The 23,797-nt window shown below is 45.1% G+C and overlaps 1 protein-coding gene across 1 annotated transcript; it reads right to left on the bottom strand.

Moving 5' to 3' along the window:
• Nucleotides 1-1,144: 1,144 nt before the first annotated feature.
• On the bottom strand, nt 1,145-11,379 carry GREM1 (gremlin 1, DAN family BMP antagonist). Its single transcript, XM_032856914.1, is given in 3 exon segments — nt 1,145-3,110; nt 11,187-11,272; nt 11,275-11,379. Coding segments are annotated over 3 exon segments (723 nt in total). The 5' UTR covers nt 11,356-11,379; the 3' UTR covers nt 1,145-2,554.
• Nucleotides 11,380-23,797: the final 12,418 nt, after the last annotated feature.

Below are 23,797 nucleotides of genomic sequence, written 5' to 3'. Positions count from 1 at the left end.
AACATACTTTTCATCAGTGACTCCAATACAATATGTAATAGATATGGCACTGTCAATAAATGTTGGAAGACTCACCATACTTTGCTAGTCTTAATATAGGCACAGTAAGAAAAGCAGACATTTCCCTCTTTGGCTAGTGCTGTTTTGGGGGGTTGTGTTTTGTTTTGTTTTGTTTTGTTTTGTTTTGTTTTCAGGGTAGTTATGCTGCTGATTATCCCAGTGAAGTTAATTTTGAGGAAATTCTCTTTACTTAAACCAAATCCAACTTACATGCAAGACTGTGGTACAAGCTACTAAAAGAGGATTACTGCTGCCAACTTAAGTCATCTCTTTTTAACAAAATTGCATGCTTGTGGCAGAGTTAGGACAACAAGAGAAATTCAGTGTCTGCTGGTTCTGAATGTCATTTTCCTTTCTAGTGTGGTTTTACATGTTCAGCTCCTTCCCCCTTCTTTTCCTCTCCCCCACCCTCAAAATTCTGGCTTAGTATTTGTATGCTTAATTAAATCCATTCTGTGCTTTTTTTGTTGGAGGATGTGGATGATGGAGAGATTTAGGGCGGGGCCATACAGTGTACACGAAATACATGGACTGTGTGTTCCGGCAAATTTGCCTCGTGTGGAATCATCAGTAGTGAGTTTGAAAGTTTCAAAACTCCACCCAATATTTTGGGTGTTCAAGATAACTTCTGCCTCAAAGTATGGTTCTGGCTTAGCTGTTAGATGGAAGAGCGCCACACCAAATAAAATAAAATAAAATAAAATAAAAGCAGGCTCTTTAGTGCAATGCTGGCACCTTAGATGGGCAACTAAAATGCTAAGTCAATGGTGCTTGTTTCCCCTATCACACGTGACTTGGCTAGCAAGGATGAGAAGGTACAAGGCAGAAAAAGGGTTCTGGTGGGTGGGGACAGATTTACATAGAAAACCTCAGGCTTAAAGAGCCAAATCCAAACCGCAGTAAGGTCCACCTGCCCCACACTTTGGCCATCAGATAAATCCTAAGTAGGGATGGGGAGGAGCCAGAGTTTAATCAGTGGAGGGGTCTAACAATAGGTTCTGGATGGTTACAGTGTTGCCCGAATCCCACCTCTAGTAGAGAGACAGCTAACGCACTCAAATGCTCGGATCCTCCCCCTGCCCCCCCACCCCCCAATGCTCTGATTCTCAACTGGGATTTCTCATTAGACCCTGAGAAGGCAAGGAAAGATGAGGAGGACACGTCCTTTACACTTCCTCCCCGTATTAAACTACTCCTTAGCCAGAGGCAGTCTCCTTTATTTCTTTATTCTCTTCTGGTCCCCTGCTCAATCTTCTACCAATGACTGAAACAAAAAGACCCATAATATATTTCTAGCTCAAAAGGAGCAGACCCTCGACTCTCCCCTCTTAGCCTGGTTCACTGACAAGGACACAGCAAAGGGAGAATCTTTCTAATACAGGGCTGTGGCTTTCACAAGCATTACACAGAAATAATAAGCTGGGAAAGAGGTGGCTACAACCAAGCAAACGGAAAAATACGGGGACCTTCTGCTTATGAGGTGTTCGTTTTCTTCCTGTCGCTGCACAGGGGTTTCTGAACTATGTCTATTTTCTGCCTGAGGGGTGGAGTCGGGGGCGGGGGTCCTCTTGGTTTCGCTCACTCACCCGGTTCTGAAAATAAGAGTGGCCAATATTTATGTTTTAAGTGTGGTGTTGTGTTACAGCCAATGTCAGCATATCACAGTGACAGCCAAAGTTAGTGATTTTTTGGCAATTTCATTTCTCCTCTGTTCACTTGGTTTCTGTTAAATACCAGGAAAAAACTCGCTGAAGCATGGGTTGCACTGTTTGGGGGTTGGCCTTTCAAGACTCTGCAGGTCTCCCGCGGGAACTCGTGTTGCGCCCAACTGGTCCCCCACCCGTCCATCCCACCCACCTCTCCCTCCTGTGTCCCTCTTGTCCTTTGCGCACACCAGCCTCCTGGAGTCGGAAGACCCTTCCCAAAATGAGAAACAGTCACGTCTATGGTGGAATGAGCTAATTAAGAGTCCCGGGCAGAGAAGGAATTAGACTGAAATAGTCACTGAGATCCTAAGAAGGGATGGACTGTGGAAGGGGTAGGAGGACGGGAAGAAGCAGGCGCCGGTGGAAATACCTTTTCCAAGTATAAAGCAGCACTAAAACAGGTCTCTTGCCCTCAGAGTAGCCTCTTGCATTAACATTCATTCAGAAAGGAGATTCTGGTCCCAGGAGGGCAAGTGGAACACCCCGGCAGAGGCTGACCGCAGCCTCGCCCCTTTTCACGTGCCTCCCCCAAGTGTGGGCTTTCCGTGCCAGCCCCCTGGAAGCGGATGCTTTTGCATAATAGGAAGCGTCCTCCTCTGGCGTCTGCCACCCCCCAGACACCCACGCACACTCATGCACACAAACTACGCACTAGCAGGCTCCTGTCAGAAGGCAGCTGGTGGTTCTTCTTGCTTGTAAGTTGAAGCCAAGTAAGAATCAGGTCGTTTTAGGTCTGGCTCTGGGTCTGCCTGAGGCTGCATCCCTAAGACAGGCTGGGTGTGCCCAGCTTAATCCAAATCGATGGATATGCATCGACACTGTTTGACTCGCGTGACCCTCTTCTTCTTGGTGGGCGGCTGCAGTTCGGGGCAGTTGAGCGTGACCATCATGGTGGTGAACTTCTTGGGCTTGCAGAAGGAGCAGGACTGGAAGGAGCCTTCCTCCTTCCGGATGTGCCTGGGGATGTAGAAGGAGTTGCACTGGCCATAGCAGAAGCGGTTGATGATGGTACGGCTGTTGCAGCCCTCCTCGTGGATGGTCTGCTTCAGCGGCTGGGTTTTGCACCAGTCTCGCTTCAGGTATTTGCGCTCGGTCACGTGCAGGGCCTCCTGGCTGGACTCCAGCACCTCCTCCCCCGGCATGGCAGTCCCACGGCCTTGGCCACGCCCCCGATTCCTGGAGCCCGGTTGCTGGGGAGACTGAGTCTGCTCGGAGTCATTGTGCTGGGCCTTGTCTGGTGGAGGGATGGCACCTTGGGACCCCTTCTTCTTTCCTTCGGCAGTGGGCAGCAGGGTCCCCAAGAGGAGAAGCAGGGCTCCCACAGTGTAGGCGGTGCGGCTCATGCTAACAGAGGGAAGCACAGAGAGGGGAGACACAGAAGACAGACAAGTCAATTTGAAAATTAACAGCAGCTAATGTTTTATCAGGCACTTCTTAGACCCTTTATGTAAGACATTTCATTTTCTTCTGACAATATCTCTATGAATCTGGTATTATTATTCTCATCCCCCACCTAGCAGTCAAGCCACCAAGTACCTTGCCCTGCCTCACCGGTGAATAAGGCAAGATGGCAGCTCAGCCAGGCCCTATCGCTTCATGGCATGTCCTCCAACCGCAGTTCCTTCCCTGCTGCTGACAGCAATCACTTCTGACGTTACCTTGTGGTCACTTAATTCATTCTTGTATTGGGCTGAATTACCTTTGTACCTCTCTAGGGAAACCCAATTTTCTGTTTAGTTTTACAGCAAGGCAAATCAACCTCACTGTCCAGGCTTCATCAGCCAGGAGAGGATCCCAGTCTCCTTTTCTCCCCAACTGGCATGAGTGCTTCTTGAATTGTGTCTTGTGTGTTTGGTTGGATGCTTGGGAGATGTTGGCTGATAGCAGGCCTTACAAGGAGAACCCTGGCAGAGCCAGGCAAGCTGTGGAGGGAGGGAGAGCACTTAGCAGGAGCAACACTGGATCCAAAGTCAAGACTGGGTTTCCAGTCCAGGTCTTGGGGCAACAACTTACCATCTGACCTTGAGAAAATCACTTTGCTTCTCGAGAAATGACTTCTTGTAAGCTCATCTCCCCAGACAGGTTGTTCAGATCAAATTTGAGGTTCAAACAAAAGCAGTTTGAGAACTAACCAGATCTATGGCAGGATCTCAGACAGAATGAATTACCTTTCCAGAAAGATCACATTAATTCCTAAGACTCCTGGACTTCTCACTTGTTCTCATTTTTAAATGGGCATAGCTATTGATTATATCATTCATGATATCATGATATACAGTTTTCTATCTTTAAATGATGAAATATGTCATTTACATGTGCGTGTATCTGTGTGTGTGTTTCATCTAGGAGGTAGAAAATGGCATAAGAAAACAGGTATATGCAAATTAATTAATTATGGCATTAATAAATGCCATAGACATGTAGAATAAATTAATGATAGTGAATTATTGTGGATGGGCCTGGACTTAGACATGGGTCAGAAAGGGCAGTGAACAATGGCAAAAAAATTAGAGAAGTGGGGGAAGGCAGAGGGAAAGCTAATAAAACAAACAGGAAAGCAAGGATGGAGAGACAGAGAAGAAATGGACTACGGAATCTAAATCAGAGAAAGGAGGGCTCCTAGGGAGGCAGAGTGTTAAGAGAAGGTGGAGTGGACAGAGGAGAAAGAGGAGAAGCCAGAACATATTTTTTTAAGAGGGCAAGCATCACGCTATTGAGATTCTCTTGACACTGTGCCTCTCAAACCTCGGGAGCAGAGGATCGCCTGAGGGTATTGTTAAAATGCAGATTCTAATTCAGTCAGTCTGCCTTTCTAACAAGCTTTGAGTAGCAAGGCCTGTAGCTATGGCAAGCTTGGGGCACAGAAAAGAGTTATTAAAATGTGGAAGGATTTTCTTTTCAAAGAGCGCAATTGCAAATTCACAGCTTTCCTCTAGGGCCATCTAACCAAATCTGACCTGCATCTTGAGGCTTCCCCCATTCCCCAGGCCCCGTGCCCACCATGGTTCTGAACCTAAGGGCAGATCTGTGAGTACCCATTTCCCTGTTCTCTTTTATAGACCAGCATTACATATAATAATAAGTGCAATTTAATAGTAACCTTATCACGTCCCCCCAAAGAGCTATACGAGTTGGTATGATTAGCTAAAGCAACCACCTTTCAAAGACAAAGGCCTTGCGGAATCTACATTCTCTAAGCAACAGTCCCTGTAAGTAAAGACCATGCAACTTAAGCTAATTAAGATAACTTAATATTAAATTTAAAATATGCTTAAATGGCACCATTTTTCTAACATTAACCTAATACTCTGGGGCAAGTTCAAGTTTGGAACTGATAATGTGACATTTAGCTCCTGCTCTTTCGACTGTAGACTCCCTGGCTTTTGTCAGTTTATGTTACAACATCCCTGTTCTTTAAACAGAGCCTTTTTTGCCTCAACAACAAAAAAAATTAATTTCCTTGTTTTGTCTTTAAAAATCACTCATGAGAAAAATCCAGTTATAAAACAGTGCTGATTTTCTCCAGAGACCGGGATAACTTGAGCCATGACAGTTCAGTCTCCTAAGCAAATATATTGTGAATTTGAGAAGCTTTAACAAATTTCTTCTATTTGTTTAATTGGGGAGCAGGACCTAAACTAAAATTCAGTCTCTGCCCATTTCAAAGAGGAGCACATGAGACAGCCCAAGGCTTACACCCACAGACTTCCCTCATCCCTACTGAAAATGGCCCCAAGGAAAATTCAGCCCTCCCAGAACAAGACCCTCAGAGCCCAACATCACAGAGACCAATCTGAAACTGACTGGGAATATATATTGCATGTGACAGTTCACGTCATAAAGCCATCCCCTCCCACAAACATCTGCCCAAAAAATGCAATTTCCTTTCTCCAGACCAACATAGGACTCTTTTTATGCTCGACTTTTCCTTCCTGGCATTTTCACATCTGTCATTAAATAAATATCTAGTCCGAAGGTCGTGAGGACTTAGACATTGCCTTATCCTCAGCACCTGGCTCAGAGTAGGTACTCTTTTATTAAATGAGTGCTTGTTACGGCCCATGTTGATTTACAGAGTCTCCGTTTTCATTTTAAGATGCTTCATGTGTGCCGATGAGCAGCCGAGCCTAACACAATATTTTTGATTTCTGACTTGTAGGAGAGCAAACTCTTTCTAGCCTAGAAGTATCTTAATATTTGTCTTTCTTTTTCTAGGAAAACTTCAGATAGACACTACTTTTCACCTGGTCCCATGCAGAATGCTGTGGGTTTCATTTTCCAATTGAAGCCACTGTATTCCCTGTGGCAGAAACCAACAATAAAGCAAGCAGTAAATTCACAATTAGTCAACAGTGGTTTTCAGTTTTAATTTAGACAGACTTCCTGTTCCTATGGGAGCTTTCGAACCCTGTAAGCCAAAGGGGTCTAGAATGACAGACTGTTTTCTTGTTTGGGGGGGGGGTTAAAGAAAAGTAAATTTTTCTCAAAATAAGATTTATTAGGTATGGAAAATGTTATAAAATCGTTTCTCATGTCTTAAAAAAGGCAACTTTTTAAGATCTTTAGTGCTTACTGTGAGGCTTTTGACTCTTTAAAAGTTAAAACTAGCTACTTGGAGAAAAGTAAAAACCAGCTTCAGGAATCTCAATCAACACAGACCTCAGCTTAAAGAACAGTGGTTCTCTGAAGGACTCTGCACATTCCTCATGAGTAAGAGTTAGAAGCTTGAGAATTCTAGTAGTGCTAGAACCAGGGCTCTGTCAAGTCATTGTGGTCAATTACCCAACCTCCTGCCACAAACACCACAGACTGGTCATGATTACTCAGTGAAGAAAAAGGGACTGTTTTGTTCTTGAAATGCCAATTGTATCGCCACCAAATAATCCGCACTTTGTAAATATCACAAGCATGCAGGAAATCATGAAGATGTAAATTTCTCGAAGACAGTTCTTTTCCATATCAACACCTCTCAGAAAACCCCATTATCAAAAATCAGTCTAAATCTTAATCAAACCTCAGGTTCCTATGAATTATCCCTCATGCCCAAGCATGAGCTGCAAACATTTTTGGTAATTTGCATCCATGAAATGACCCACTGACATCATTGAAGTTGAGCTGCAGTTTGTGGGTCCAGAGTGCATCATGACACCCACAAAGACCTCCCTTTATATTTGTTGCAGACAACATTCTTCTTTTCAAACCCTGCCTCAACTTCTCCTTAATGCATTTCTGTTTTCTCCACGTAATGTGATTTTTCGTGGCAAGTTTTTTTGGCAACTGCTCTCCATCAGCAAGACCTACCTACCCTTACCGTTTTTTCCCTTTACTACTGGTCCTCCCCTCCAATCCACTTATGCCTGAGCACATAGATACTCTCAAGGCAGTTCTTCTCTACCTGATGCTTTTCTTCAGGTTTCCCTTAGTGATCAAGAGAAAACATCCGCACGCAGGATAAGCCAGATCAGCCACCTCTGTCCGGTGTAGGTCATGGTGATTTAGTCCAATCTTCATAACGCTCTAAGAATACAATCGTCTAACTCTAAGGAATCAGAAATAAAAATGCTGTGTGTGACCTGTATCCAATATTCTCAATGTCTTTGGGAAAGTTTAGGCCAACTCCTTGGGGCACCCTTCTTACTGTATTTCTCATTTTAGCTAATCGACCTGCTTATAATCAGTTAAATGGAGTGCTGAGTGGGAATTACAGGGAATTGACAATGGGTCAGCAAGCCAGATGTCTATGCCTGAACATCTGATCCACTCCTCCTGATAAATTAAGTTTTAGAAAGACGTTCAACAGGCATGACATCAAATTATTCTCCCAGTAGAAGAAAATAATTAAAGTGACAGCAAATGCTCTAAATGCAGGCCAGATTTTAGAATAATCTCTTCCTTTTTCTCAGAACTAAATCTTTGAGAAGGGAAAGGTTATTTTTAACTTGATCTTGAATTTTTAAAAAGATAGCTTTTAGAAGTTAAGTAGAGAATTTCGTAAGAATACACTGGGTCAATTTTTTTTTTCCCCAGAAAAATCGAAAAAAGAAGATAGAAGAATTACTTGCTGGCAAACTAGTAGAGGATAAAGTCTCATCCTGTATGAGTCGCAATACCCTAACTACAACCTCCCTATTTAGAAGACCATTCAAGCTAAATCAGGTTGGCCACCCACATCACACAGGACAGAAAGGAAACCTCCAGGTGGTTAAGTATCTCAAAAGCTCTATGCCCACTGGAAGATTTTTTGCTGAAATGAATGATTGTATGCAATTTTTGAGGTCAACAGGAAACAAGTTAGAAAGTAATAAATATTCACTGAGCAGCACTATTGAGAGTTAATCTATAGGTTCTGTTTTGGGATGCAAGATGGGTGGTAGTCCTTATATGCATGGAATTCAGGACTTAATTTCAGAAACAACTTATAATATATCTGGTGCCATATCATGTTACTGCCTCTTCCAATACCACCACTGATAATTAGAATTATCTCTATAATTGAACCCTGAGCATGTATGCTAAGCATTGTGCATATATCAGGCCGTATTTTATCGAGAGAACATGAGGTAGATAATATTGTCTTCCCTTTATCAAGCAGGGAATCCAGAGTCAGAAAAGTTAGGAATCTGCCCAAAGTCAAACACCTCCTCAGTTGGAGAGTCAGGGCTGGAGACCCATTCTACGGAACCCCCAAACTCATCTTTAATCACTGTTCTGTGGACACCTGGCACAGTTCTTAACAAGGGACACATGAACTTGTTTTTAATACAATACAGTTTGAAGAATATTGTAAGTCAAGTAATTATCTAGTTTGTATCTTCATGTTCACATGTGAAGAAAAAACTTCTGTTGTCCCAGGAATTATTGTTGTGCTTTGCATTTCTAAGAGCATATGTTAAAACTAAAGAAAATTCCTTGCAGATGTAAGGCATGGGCTGGTAACACTTGTGATCCGTGCCTTTCAGTTGGATGCTACAGTTACCTCCCCTAACCGCCCCCCCCAACCACTTTTGGTTACATAAAAGGGTTAGGTTTTCCCATCAGTCCTTAACTCTCTATTCTAGACATGCTCCAAGCTTCATTGTTGACAAGCATTTCTTCGGAAAGGGGTCTGTGGCATAAAACTTCTTGGCCTTATTTTGCTTGTGATACTTGAACATTAAGAGCAAGACAGAGGCTTCAGTTTAGAAGACAAGGCAGGCAGCTCTGGTTCAAAGATGTGAGGACTCAGTAGGTTTCTACTCTCCTCTGTGCAATCATTTCCATAGAGGCTGTGTCAGCCAAATAGGATTTCCTAAAGATCGTGGGTTACCAAAACATTTCACTCAAAATGCACTTTTAAGAAAATAGAAAACCTGTAAAATTACAAAGTTTACAAAAGACTTCAATTCCTACAATGACCTGAGAGTTAAGCACACACACACACACCCCCCAACTACAGTCCTAAAGAACCCTTCAATAATTAGTTAATACTACAATTGCAGAGTGCAGTTTATCCAGTGATAGCAATAAAATCACCTATTGTTGTAGACTTGTTGCTTTGAAATGCCCATCTCTTCAAGTCCCCCAGCCCCCCTTCCAAAAGAAAAGAGAAAAGAAAAGAGAAAATTAGAAAAGAAAAGAAAAGAAAGGAAAGGAAAGGGAAAAAAGAAAAGAAAAGAAAAGAAAAGAAAAAAGAAAAGAAAAGAAAAGAAAAGGATGGAAAAGAAAAAAAAAAAAAAAAAGAAAAAAAAAAGGAAGGGTAAGGGCTGGAAAGCCCTGGGGTGAAAGAAGACTCCTAACTGGGGACTGGGGTTATCTTAACCTCTTCTCTGCTATTTATTTAAGTTGTGTGTACAGCCAAAAGGAAGCCACCACTCTGGGGTCCCTGGGACAGCTTAAATCCCCGTGATCCACTTAACACAATAGATTGTTTTAATCAACTCGTGTCCTGGCACCATCTCGAAGGGGAACATAAACAGACGCGCACATCGCTCAGATCTGCTTTTTCCAGCGGGAGATCCAATTACCTACCAGTGGTCGCCTCTCTGCCCTCGTATCATTTAAGGAGAGATTTTAACCCCTAACGTCGGGGCTGTATTTCTCTGTAAAATTGCTGGGGTTCAAAGTAGGCAGAGGAGGAGAAGGCGGCAGCAGGATTCAACCCGGGGAACCGTTCGGGCCAGCTCCGGGCGCGCGGCAAGGGCTTCACGGCAGAGGCCCGGTCACCTCCTGTCTGCCCCCGCCTCGCCCGGGGACTGTCGCCAGAGCCCGCTGCGGGGAAACACCCGGCTGGGGCGCCCCCAAGGCGGACCTGGGATCCGAAGGCAATGCCAAGCCAGAGCGGTGGCGAGTCCTTTCTTTTCAAGCCTGAAGTCTACAAATCGTTCCGGCCGGCAAGGTGACAGCCCCGACGCCCCTCCGACCCCGGACCTGGCGACGGGGTCACCGAGACGGAGAGAGAGAAGAGACGACGACTGGGGCGTCTAAGCCGCCAGTCCCGCGTCGTCCGTCGCTAGCGAGACTCAGCGAGGAAGGCGGGGGCCTCTAGGACACAAACTAAGAAGTACAGGGGAAACGGGACGGGGCGGCTTGGCGCTACCTGGCCCCCGGACGTCCGCGCTTCAAGCGAGGCGCGAGTGGTGCGGGGCGAAGCCTGAAAGAGGGCACCCAGCCGGCCGGTGGATGTGTGCGGTGTTTGTGGTGTGAGCATTGCAGGCTAGCTGGACTCCTGGTCCCCGACCGCCCACAGCCCTTCAGCCGACCCGTTACCCGACGCTCCGGTTTCCACCGTGGCCGAACTCCGCGTCTCTGTTCTCGCCCGAGTCTCCATCTCACCTTGACGATGGGCCAGTGGACCCTCCGCTGAGTCTCCGGTTCCTCCAGCCCACCGCGGGATCACACCTGGGACTCCCACCGGAGCCCCCAGAGGTCCCGAGCGGAAGCGCCGGGCTTCGGACACTTGGCCCCTCTCAGTGCGGCTGGCCCCGCGGTCCGAGGTCGAGCCGCAGGGCCCGGCTGCTGCCCACCGCTCCCGCTCGCCACCCCTCCGCGCTCGAGGGGCGCCCACCAGGGCTCCGCGCCTCTGAGGTGCCGGCCGAGTTGGCAGGAGCGACTGCCACACGCACCAGGAGCGCGTTAACTGGGCCCCGGGAGGTGGAAGTGGGATGCGGGGCAGTAGCTCTCGTTCCTGACATCCTCCTTGCCAGGCTTTCCACGCGGACAGCGCAAGGTGAGGTTACGGCAGCCAAGACCGTGGCGGGCAGGACCCTGGAGTTTTCTGCATAATTCGCCCTGGGGAACTGCGGCCTCCGTCTGCGCGTCTGGAGGGCTACCGCGCGTCTGCACCAAGCGGGACGCGGGAGTCTTTTGACGGGACCCTTGCGCTCTCTCTCTTTCTCTCGCTCTCATTCTCTCACTTACTCCGACCGGAGCCTCTGCACTCACCTGTCAGTGCTGCGGGTCTCCGGGGCCTGCGCTCTCGACGCGGGGCGCGGTGTGCGACCGCGGCCCGAGCCGCCCCGGCTTGGCGCGCGGGGTCAGCCAGACAGAGAGTACCGCTCTCGCTGCACACTGGGTCGCCCGGTCCGCGGAGGGCGCACCGAGTGCGGGGCATCGCGCCGTCTCCGGTTTAAATGCCGGCAGCCGAGCCGGACGCCCGGGGCCGCGTCTCTCCATTGGCCAGGCGCCGCCGCCGCCGCGGGACCCGCTATCCGCCCCCTTTCCCCGTACTGCCCCCGCCCCCCCGCACCCCTCCTGCCTCCCCGCGGGGTCCCCTCTCCGCCTGCCTCGCCTCTTTGTCTGCTCCCCCCGCCCAGGCCGGCTGGGAGAGGTCACCCCAGGGAACCGCGCCTGGAATGCACAGCAAATCACATTTTCCGCTCCCGTTGGAGGGGGAAGCGCGGGAGGAAATCCCCCCGGCTCCAGGCCCCTCATTCCTCCTCCGCCCCAGGCCTGGGCTTTTCCTCTCGCCGGCCCCGCTCCGCCTGCGTTGGCCCCGCAAAGCGCTCGGTCGCAGAGGCTGCCCTGGAACGAGCAAGATCTCCGTAGGATCTCGACAGACGAGGCGGTTCTGGCCCCGTGGCGGGAGCGGGCCTGCAGGATGCTCTGGTTGAACTGTCGCCGCGGCTCCGGCGCGGCTCGGCCGGAGGCCCCCAACTTCGAGGGCGCTGACCCCCGCGCCCCCGTTAACCCCGGCGGGCTCGCCGGCCGCCAGCAGGAGCCTGTCTCCAACATGACACCCTCCTCTCCTCGCCCGCCGCGGGTTCTTTCAGCTCAGATGCTGACGGCCTCGGCCCCAGAGTGTACAGAAGGGAATAACAGGGGGAGAGTAAACCTAAAAGGACCCTCGCAAATCAAGGTTTCCATTTCTAAGCCATCTTTAAACGGGAGAGAACAACAGCTATGCGAGAAGAGGCTTTCTGTAGCATGTTCAAGATGAACAAATCAGGATAATAAAACGTCAGGCGATGAAGGTACTTCCCAGGAATATAAGACAAAAAACCCCCCGTTTGTGAAAAGGCGGCGTCACATTCTGTATTTATTACTGAGAACCCGATGGATAGCGGCGAACACACTCAGCGCATAAATATTTTTCGAAAGATGAGCGAACACTTTCATTTGTTCTCTTAGCTTGAAAATTGGTTCCTCAAAGAAGCCGTAAATTCTGTGTGTCGAAGTTATAGCCCGTGCAAAAATCAACCCGGCTGCGAGGTCTGCAGACCGGCTCCACCAGCCAGGTCAGATGATGGCTAAGGAAAAGAAAAAGAAAAAAAAAAAAAAAAAGGTTATAGAAGGAAATGTGAAGGTGCCTGTGCTCACTAAAGCAAAATAAACAAAACAATGAAACCCAACAAAAGGTACTTGGGAAACAGTCCTGATTTAAGCACTTGGCTAAGAAAACAAAACAAAACCCCAGAACTGCATGATTTTTTTCTCTTTAGGCTGTCATTGTGAGGAAGCTGTCAGAACACTGAACACCTAGGAGATACTCTGAAGAACTTGAAATCAATTTTTCAAAATAAATGAAACAAGAAGGAAGTCTGCAATAAATCAATGTCTGTCTAGAGAATCTTCATCAGGGGAATGTTTTGTTTGTGCAGTCTGCAGTTTCTACCCATAAACTCTGTTCTCCACTTGAAATTTAGTTTCCAATAATTTTTTGTTAAATCACCCCATGCAGTTTGTAGTTGCTTGCAGAAGACAAACATTCAACAGGGCGTAAAGGTTGAGGCTGATGGAGTGGGCTGGAGGAGATTAGGGGAGGTCAGAAATATACAAAATGTTTAGACAAGTAACAGTCCAGCCAAAGTCCACCACCAATCTGTAGAAATCAATTGTTCTTTTTGGTGGTCAGTTCTGCCTCAGAAGAGAAAGGGGCATATTTTACAAATGCCATTAACTCCTAATTTAAAATCAATGTTTTGGTCACCGTTTTGTTTTGTTTTTCCTCCAAAACTCATAAAAGCTGCCCCCAATAAAAATACATTGACAAGGGTTTTCCTTCCTAATTGGAAGTAATTGTTTTGGAGCACTGAGACTGTAGTTTGATATATTTCAATCTATCTCTGCGACTGTTTGTATCTCCGTCTAGTAAATGTTGAGATCACTATGACCCCTCCTCGAAAGGCTTTTGAGACCACAGTGTCTACAATACAAACACTCCAGTCCTCACCCCACCACTCCACAGCTCTATCCCATTTCACCGAGCCCGGTCTCTTTAGTTTCACTCATCTCTCCCTGTCACTACAATGGAGGCTTCATGATGGTGGAGACTTTGTCTATAGTAGTCACTCAGGTTACACCAAGCTCATAGAATACAATGCCCAAGACAGACTTAGGATTCAACAGATAGTTGTGAACTAGGAATGTTCAGCCCACGCCCACTAACTAGGATTAGCGACTGGGCCGAACTACAACCATCATGAATATGGTAAACACGGACCCTCACCTCACAGAGTTTATAGTGGAGAGTATTTGTAAATATTTATATAGATATCCAAGTTTTTGGCCTCATATTTGTGTTTCCACAGCTCTCAACCCGTCATTGCAAACCATTATCCAATCAGGGTGAAGGCATAAGAGTAAAACCTCTTCAGGCCTCTTTAACCATAATTACATAATTGAAACCTGCTCTTAGTAGGAGGGGGAAGAAGTAGAAGGACTCCATGTAGTCAAAGTTAAAATTTTAAATCTGGGATGTCTAAACAGTGATCACTAAGTGATAAATGTCACCTACAGAAACAACTTGCAAATTACTTTGAGGCTTTGAGAAGTGTAAGTCATGCTCAGCTACTGTTTTTATTAAGGGAGAATCTATTTCTCTTGTTCTACTCACCTATCTGTAGCGTGTGTTTGTCTCCATCTAATTCCCAACATGTTAAGACGGAGTTTCTCTTTCAGATTTGGGGAAGAACCTTGAAGTCCTTCGTAGGGAAGTCTTTGCTCAAAACCACAAAAGCTGTTCACCCAATTGTGGAGATGATGTATGGCATCTTGCATTGGATTAAAGAAGAAAAAAAGCCATTCACCCATCTGGAACTGACCTTGGTGCCCTTTCTAAAGGAAAAAAAAATAAACGTGATAATGAACCTGACAATGGTTAAAGAAAAAGATATTTGCAACAGTCAAATAACAGCTAATTGATTCCTATCTAGAATGAATTTCACTTATACACTAGTAAGAAAAAAAAACTCCTCAAGTCACCCAATAGGAGTTGGCAAAGCACATGACTGGGCACTTCACAAAGGTAGAAACCCGAATGACCAATAAACATGAAAAGGCACTAGATTATACTAGTAAATAGGGAAAACGCAAACTGAAGTAAGAAGATGCCCTTGCTGAGCTCGCAGACTGACACAGACTTAAGTCCGCCACTATCCAGTGTTAAAGAGAATATGGAGAAGCAGGCACTTAATGCAATGGCAGTGAGCGTGTATTGGTAGGACCATTGCAGAGAGTAATTTGTTGACATGTGATAAAGTTCACCATGCCCCTAGTATACCACTCAGCCATTCTACTTCTAGGTAAGCCCCTTATAAGAACTTGAGCACATGTAGGAGGCCTAGAATTGTGTGACCGCTTTCACTGCAGAATCATTTGTAACTGTCTCAGCTCAGGGTTGACTCCTGGCCATGACTCTTGCTCTCTGTGCATAAGCAGCAAAATGTTGACCAATGTCCAGTATATGAACAATGCAGTATATGAACATATGAAAATTCCAAACAATGCCGCCAAATACATGCACGTGAACAAATAAATCATGTGGACCATTTTAACACTGTTGGGACCTAATGCCATACAAGTGTTTATTGTGTACACTACCATGTGCAGTGCAGTATAAAGAAGGCAAAAAGTCTGGACACGGTCCTTCACAGTCCTTACATAGGCCCAGCAGAAAAAGCACTGAATTTGGAGGCAAAACAAAATCAGAATAAATTTCTGACTCCTCCTTATAGGAAATGAGTGCCCCTAGGTTAGATATTTAAACCCTCTGAGCCTAAACTCAATCATCTGTTTTATAGGAATGGTAATAATACCTACCTCTGGGTAGATGACGGAATTAAGTACAGTGAGCTCCGTGAAAATGCCAGACACATAACAGACGCTTAATAAACAGGAGTGACTGCTTGGATACTCTAGAGCAGATGGAAGCTGAAACAAATACAATGGAAATGTAATATCAGCATGGGTCATGCCTTAGGTATCTCTATACTCACAGTGCTTAATGCACTGGATGGTACATAATAGGCAGTTGATAAAGTTACTAAATGAGTACATACAGAGGGGAAAGGAAGGAAGTGACAGTGATGGAGGGAGGGAGAGGATAAAGGAATGTGGGAAGGAAGAAAAGGAAAGGAAAGGAGGCAGGGAGAGAGAAGGCAAGAAAGGAAAGGCAGGAGTGAGGCGGGAGCGGGAGTGGTGGGGAGGGAAGGGAAGGAGATACCCTTCCAGTAAATGGCACAGCAGCTTCTATTTTTGGTAAGACCAGCAAATGGCATAAATATCCTAGAGAGGGGCACAGGCTGGACAGCAAACCCCCCTGGCTCTTTTTTGCCTGCATCATAAGAATCACTTAGACCAAAAGTTAAGAGTTCTCCGAATGTGTTCACTGCAGGGGCAGAATCTGAAAAAGAATCGAGAAGATGCCTGAACGCGTAGCAGGAGAGGCTGGACTTCCCATGTGGAAGGCTGCTGGCAGAGATGTGGGAATGCAGCAAGACAGAAAGGCAGACAGAAATGGATTTCTCAGCAAAATAAAAAAAAAAAAATTTCACATACCCAGTACCCAACTATAATGGAACCTGCTGGAAATGAGGCTCCCACCTTCATCTGCAGGCTGGGTGGCTCGTTAAGTCTGGAAAGTTTCTATTCGTTTTGAACTCTTTGATGCCACTTCTCTCAGAAAAATTTGGATGGAACTTTAATTAGTTATTGATTCTCTGCTTTTCCTTAGTGTTTGAACGGCTGTGGGTCTTCATTTTCTAAATCTTTCTACCTATGCTTTCCAAGAAAAGCTCATTCTGCTGCAATTTTAAAATGCCAGGGCTTATTAAACTGAAGGTCCTCTGGGCTTTACCCCATTGTCTTTGGCTGCCCTGCCCCTTTCTTTTACTTTTGGCTTATTCAACTCATTTCCAGCTTTTGTTCCCTTGAGATCTCTGCTGTTCAATAGGGGCCATGTTCTAAGATTTACCTTTTCACTTTTTTTGGTCCTTTTCTAAGGCATGGGAGCTTATGTGTCATTTTGCTCTTGCCATAACTGTCCTAATCAGTCACTTGTCCTGCATTGCACCTTTTAAAAGATTTTATGACATTATAAATATATGAAACTCCTCCTAGAAAACTTAGAAAATAAAGAAAATCAAAGAAAATTAAAATCTCTTATAATCCCACAACCCCTAAATAACCTCTGTTTACACATACACAACACACACACACATGCACGACACATATATACATATAACATATATAGGTTTCCTTCCAGCTATATGAAGTATATGTGTGTGTCTTAAAGTTGGCTTTGATTAACTACTTAATATGTACTAAACACTAGGCTTTTCCTGCATTATCTAACTTAATCATCACACCAATCCTATGATGGTACTATTATTATTTGTTCTTTTTTAAAGGTGAGGACCCTGATGTGCAGGGGAGTCGTGTCACTGTCTCCAAGGCACACAGCTGTATAAGGCAGAAGAGGAGTTCATGGCCAGCTGATATGTATTCTTCCTTCACTTACTTTCTACACCCATTGTGATGTAGTTAGTGTCGACGTCGAGCATTGTTACAACTGATATTCAAACACCATGATTACTTCACACACAAAAAGAGCACATGAAACACCAAGCAATTAAAATAATTTAATAGCCAATATTGTCAAGACATTTGACTGTGTAAAAGATGGACATATATATGAGGATTACAAGTTGGAATTCTACACGACTGTATTTATAACACGTGACTGTTGACAGCTCAGATATGGCCTATCTTCTTGGGTTTTTTGTACAAACGCTGCCTTACTTCTGTTATCGTGGTTTTTTGGGGTTTTTTTTTAGATTTTATTTATTTATTTGACATGGAGGATGGGGTGGAGAGTACAAGTAGAGGGAGCAGCAGGCAGAGGCGGGAGAAACAGGCTCCCCGATGACCAGAGAGCCCAACACGGGGCTCCACCCCAGGACCCCTGGGATCATGACCTGAGCCAAAGGCAGACGCTTAAACCCTTAATCGACTAAGCCACCCAGGCGACCCTCCATTATTATTGTTATTAGCAACACTGTATGTATATTTTTTAAAATTAGGAGTTCATAAAGTAGTTTAGTACTTCGAGGACTAAGAGCAGAGAAGCATGAATCTGAAGGTGGAAAGTCAACTCAAGACCTGCTTTCCCTTCTAAAGATCAACATGAGCCCCTATGCCGATTTGCACTGACCTCACCAAGGATCTAAATTTAATTTTTAAAAAAATCTTGGTTCCTTTTTCACGACTTCCTTCCTTGGCTTAAAAGGTTGGATCATCTGGAATATAATTTCTCATTCCTCTTTAAAAGAAAGACAAAAATGTAAACCAGGGGCTCCTCATTGCTTACGCCAGAGCCGTACAAGAGTGCTTTATATAAACTAACCATTTGTCCATTAGTGTTTGTAAGGAGCTTCGTAGACATACAGCATTTGAGACACACTCTCTAGAGAAATGTGCCTTTGGGAAGGGGATCAGACAATGAAGAGACCAACGGTAAAAGAAATTCCTCACTACTGACTTCCAGAACGTGAACAGAAGTCGCCGGGGTGAGCACTGAGCTGCATTTTCCCCTACGTGGAAGGCCGTGGAAGCCGGAGGGAAACGCTTCCAGAGACTCAGGAGCCTTGTCTGTAATTCGTGTTCCTATATCCTACATTACTCACCTGGGTGACAAGAAAGAGAAAAATAAAAAGGACATACTTCGGATGGGGCAAAATGGCCGTGTGTCCCCAGCTCCTGGCTTCCAGACGATCTCCCAGGAGTCTCAGGGGCGGCAGGAATTTCCTAACGATTGCCCTCCCCATCAGTCTGAGCGGCCAGGGGATTTCAGGATGTCCCAGCGGCATGTACCTATCTGCCAACAAGCCAGCTGCGTTGTGGGGAAATGCGGGGCTAAGCACAGGGCAGGCTCCTCAAAATGGTAAAGCATGGTTCTTAGTCACATGGTTCTTAGTCCACAGAAAGAAAAAAACCTTTCTGAAAATAAACCATAACAATTCTTGCAGCAGCTACTCTGCTAACCAGAACAATCCATAATGTCTGTGGACAGATTAGGATGTACTTCCCCTAGACAAATCTCTGTGACCACAGCTCAGCACCAGCAACCTCAAAAAGCTCGTCCAGCCAAAATTTGGGGACATTAGCCTGAGTTCCTTGACATGTTTCCAGTCTTCCTTGAAAGGAAGAAAGGGAGGGAGAGGGGGAAGAGAAGGGAAGGGAAAGCATCAATCCTTTCAAATAAGAAAGACAAATTATTTCAGAAATCAGCAGCTTCTCTTAATAGGTACCTAAGCTTTAGCTCTGTAGTTCTGAGCAGCTATCTCTCTTTTTTTTTTTTTTTTAAGATTTTATTTATTTAACAGAGAGAGAGATCACAAGTAGGCAGAGAGGTAGGTGGAGAGAGAGGAAAGCAGGCTACCTGCTGAGCAGAGAACCCCATTGGGGGGTTTGATCCCAGGGCAGAGGCTTAACCCTCTGAGCCACCCAGGCACCCCATGAGCAGCTATTTGAATAGCGGTTAATACTGTGTGAACCCTGTGCTAGCAACCTAGGGGGAAGAATCTTGTCATTGGGAAGAATTTCAAAGTGAGAGTTTGCTTTTCCTATAAACATTTGATACAGATACAGAGTTGCACAAATACCACTAAGGACATGAAAGGAGCAGGAGACTGAGCAGTCAGTGTCTGCTCCTACCCTTGGGGTACCCTCAGGCTCACTCTCTGCAAATCCAGCACTTGAACCAAACACCCTGGTCCCTGAGCACATGTCCCCAGAGCTCCACTTCCATGCCTTTGTTCCGGCTTCACTCCACTTAGGATTTCCTCCCTTCCTGTTGAATTCCTTCCCTTACTTCGAGACCCTGAGGCATTTTCTATGATTCCTGTCATGTTTTTTACTGTTTTTAGACATTTCTTGTTGAATGGAACGTAGACGGCGTGAGTGCTGGTACCATTTCTTTCCTCATCTTTGAGCTCTCCGCGGGTCTAGCACAGTGCCTAGAACAGAGAAGATGCTCGCTCCCTCAGTAGACGTTGGTGGAACTGGAAGGAAGGACTTAGCTTAAAATAAAGGAGGCTGAGTTGAATCGTAATGAAAGTGCTCCAAAGCTCATGATTTCCACTTCAGCGTTCTGTTGATCGCATGGCCTCTGGGAGCTTCCTCAGAACTATGAAGTGCGAGAGTCTATTCACAACGTGGTTGCCAGCTGTGGCCCTTCAGGTACATGGGTGGGTGTCATGCCTTCACTACGCCCCACCACCCCCCCAGCCCGCCGTCACCGCCCAGACCCCCAGGGCCGGCCACCGGCCACCGGCATGTCTCATCTTTACTGCTCTCTTCAGTCCCACTGATGCGGGCGTATGGCCGCTGACTCAACTTCTCAAATCACATTGCAGATCATGCCCTTCCCTTCCCTGAAACCCTTTCTCCCTGGCTGTTACGAAACTCGGAAATTATTTGGTTTGCTAGCTGGCTTCGTTTTCTTCTGGCTCCCTCACATGCCTGCAAGCTCTGTGGGGGCAAGACCCATCTCTGTCCGGTGCGCTGTCCCCCAGCCTCTAGTGAGGGGGCTTGGAACGTACTAGATGCTTCCAAACCTTTCTTGAGGGAACCCATAAAAATGCAGAGTTGTTAAATCATTCTCCTTCACGCTATAAGCCCTGCTCCACCTCCCACTCTCCTTGTCCCTGCTTCATGTTTCCACACTTTGACTGGCACTCACTGGTAAAATGAACAGGGCATGGCTCTGGAGCTGAGCCCTCCAGCAGAACCATTGTCTTTAGTTCTGTTGTGGAATCAGAGAGCACATCCCTGTGCTCTGTGCGCACCCCACCCACCGAGGAACAGCCAGCAATCGTGGCACAGACTCGCTCTTGGAACTTCTGCCGCAGCTCTAGAAACTTCTTTTGTAAAAACCAATCGTGAGACAACATTCCAAAGATCCCAGAGATGTGGCTCAGTGTTATGGCCTGTCGGATGAGAGAGTATCCACTCTCCTGATCAAGTTTTGTGAGAAATACCTACTGTACTCTTCCCCCTGTTTCTGGGACATCTTAAACACTTGTTGGAGGCAGGTATTTTGGGTTCTCTGCCTGGTCAAACAGAGCACAAAAGACAGACGGTATTGAATAAAAGAAAGAACATTTGTGCATGCAGCCAGGATGCATGCACATTTTGCTACTGGTTTTATTGTTTACTTTTTTTTTTTTTTCCCCAAACAGAGTCCCATAACTGGCCAAGTAATTGTTCAAGGCATCCATAGTTTCAAATGCCTGTTTTTTTTTTTTTTTAACTATTTCTTGATGGAGACCTGAGTATCTCATCTTAATTCATCTTGGGAAATCTACAGTGTGGCAGAAGCATTTTATCATGGTGGCTATGGCTTCTGAAAGCATAGTTTCAAACCACAGGAGTGTCTGATGGTCATCTGAGGGGAGGTGGGCTGATCAGGAAGGTCTGGGGTTTTAGAAATAAAAATATTTATTCCTAAATATCTTTAGAAATAAACCCATGCAGGTAATGCCAAAGCCTGTTTTTCCAATCTAGAAGGATTGTCAGAGGCTCCTTGTGGCCGCAGTAGTTTGGAGGTTGGTCCCACAGCAGGGGCATTCTTCCATTCCTTGACTCCACCCCCAAGCCCCTCATCTTCACCCATTCCCATGCTATTTGGTCGTAACTTCAGCCATCGTTTCCCTATAGATGACCATGTCTCGGAGTCACTGGAAGAACTTAAAAAATATTTGATTCTCAGAGCTTGCTCTCGACTACTGCATCAGAATCTCCAGGGCTTGGGTCCAAGAATCTGTATTTTTACAAAACCCTTACGATGATTCTGACAAGTAGCCAGGATTGGGAATCACTGTTGTAGTGGAAAGAATTCCATTTGCACCTAAACTCAACCAGCAACTACTTAAGCAACTTTGGACAGGTCAACTCTTGGACCACCAGGAAAACAGATGAAATGACACGTAGGTAATAGAGTTGTTGCAGAATTAAACGGAATTACGTATGTGATCTCTGCATTTATGTGTATTTCGTAGATTTAGTTAATACTCCACTTGTGACCTAGAAGCTGCCCAGAGTCTTCGTCTGAAATCGTGTTGAGCTTCCTCTTCAGGGTTTAATTCCTTATGAAACTTGGTTTCTCCCTTTGTCAGTCACCAAGCATAAGGCCATATGTAGATGAATCATAAGCCCATCATGCCATGTGTTCTAAGAGCCTCCCAAGTTCATTGCTATAAGAAACGCTCAACATTTAATGCATATTGTTTCTTGATATCTCTTTCTAAATTGCCAGTACAGTTTCCATTTCTGGGAAATTACATAGACATGTCTGGATCCAACTCTTTTATCTTTGCATTTCCAAATGCTCTGTTTTCCTTCTTTCTTCCCATCAAATTCTCATATTTTGACAGTTTTAAGACCAGCTCTTCCTTGATCTTTTCCTTCCTATAATATATTGAATTGAAATGAGCCCATTCTCCTTGGTGTGCCTTCTTTCCAAACACAGAGTACTCTGAAGTTCAGATTCTCTTTCTGTGAGCGGGTTAACATCACAAAAAGTTTGTGGTTTTATCCATCATAAACAAGAGTGTTTTAAATGAACTCTGCTTCTTTTCTCCAAGCATCACAGAAAGGTTGGGACACAGGGAAATGAATTTTTCTGTAAGAAAAGTTACTTATTAAAAATAGTGAAGATAAAAGTATGTAAATTGATTCGGTAGGAAGAATTTGTAAAATGCTTTAACTTAAAAAGAAATACTCCTGTAGGCATCCACAGTGAATCAGAAGGAAACCACTCTGGTCTCTTGAAAAAGATGTTTACTCTGTTCAGTGTTGACAAAATGTATCCAAAAAAGCTCTTTTTGTTAAGAAGGGGAGGAAGAAGGCAAACTGCATGTGAAAGCATTTGATCCTATTTCATTTGGGAGTGTTACAGTTTTGCTTGGGCACCCAGATGATCTGAGCATATCAACAAACACAGTATTAGCCAGCAACCGTGTTTTGTATTGAACACACCCATTTGTAAAAATAGAAGAAATACTATAGTCACATTTTCAGTCCTTCTCTTTATTAAAAAAAAAAAAGGCAATGTGGTTTGAGTTGCGAATCCATTGAAGACATCTTTGATGAATCAACAGTCAGGGCATATGTAAAAAGTGATTCGGAAAATTTCTCATGGGTTGTGGGTGGGGGATGGGGAGGAATAGACTGTTGGGGCATAAGTCCATTGTCTTTCTGGCTCTTCCATTGACCCCTCTCACTCTCTAAGTTCGTCTGCTGTTACAATAAAAATAACCCCCTCTCTCCTTTGCCAACCTCTCTCAGAGTTCTCTGGGATATGATTGATTCGTTGCAAAGTAATCAGACCTCATTGAGTAACTGGTGTCATCTAAATATGATGCATTAGGGGGCACCTGGGTGGCTCAGATGGTTAAGTGTCTGCCTTTGGCTCAGGTCACGATCCCAAGGTCCTGGGATAGAGCCCCAAGTCAGGTTCTCTGTTCAGCAGGGAGTCTGCTTCTCTCTCTCCTTCTGCCTGCTGCTCTCCCTGCTTGTGCTCACTCTGCCTCTCTCTCTCAAATGAATTTAAAAAAAAATATTAAAAAAATATAATGCATTTGTCCCCATTAGACACTCTAGCATCATCCAATCTGCAAGCTTCCAAAAGCTGTATAGGACAAATCAGCTAACAGTGCAGTTCAAAAACCAACAGCAATAAAAAGACCAAGGTACAGTGAAAAAAATGAAAAAGAAAATCTTCCATCTTCACCTGTTTTGTTTGTGTCATTGTGCACTAGGGGGAAAAGTGATTCCCATGTCAATACTAATGATAAAAGTTTGAGTTTGAGTTTTACTTACATTCTTGCTATAATTATTTATTTTCTTTAGAACATACTTTATTGCATCAAATAAGTAGGTTGGCTTCCTTCCCCAAAATAAAAAGATAAAAGAGGGTAATCTCTGAAATGACCACACTTTCTCATTAGGAGCTATTATAAAATGGAGAATTTGTGAACTGAGATGAGAGTAGCCTCATTCAAAGGCTAGACCTTTGAATGAGGCTTCTGTTTACCCGGGTGTCAGTCACTCCCGTATGGAAAATACAGATTTCCTGATTATATACTTTAGACAAAGTAGAGAAGGAAAATATGATATAGACAACCTCACTCCTCAGAATAATAGTTTATGAATGCTGGCTTCGACTTGTGTATCTATTATAATCATAGTTAACATATAAGACCTTACCATACGTTAACACTGGGACAATATTTTAAATACTGTCAGCTGACACACTATATTTACTTCCGTCAACT

This window comes from Lontra canadensis, unplaced genomic scaffold (assembly GCF_010015895.1).
Source record: "Lontra canadensis isolate GAN:19392208 unplaced genomic scaffold, GSC_riverotter_1.0 scaffold12, whole genome shotgun sequence".
NCBI lineage: Eukaryota > Metazoa > Chordata > Mammalia > Carnivora > Mustelidae > Lontra > Lontra canadensis.
Note: the sequence above shows the minus strand (reverse complement) of the source record. Positions and strands in the feature narration are given on the sequence as shown.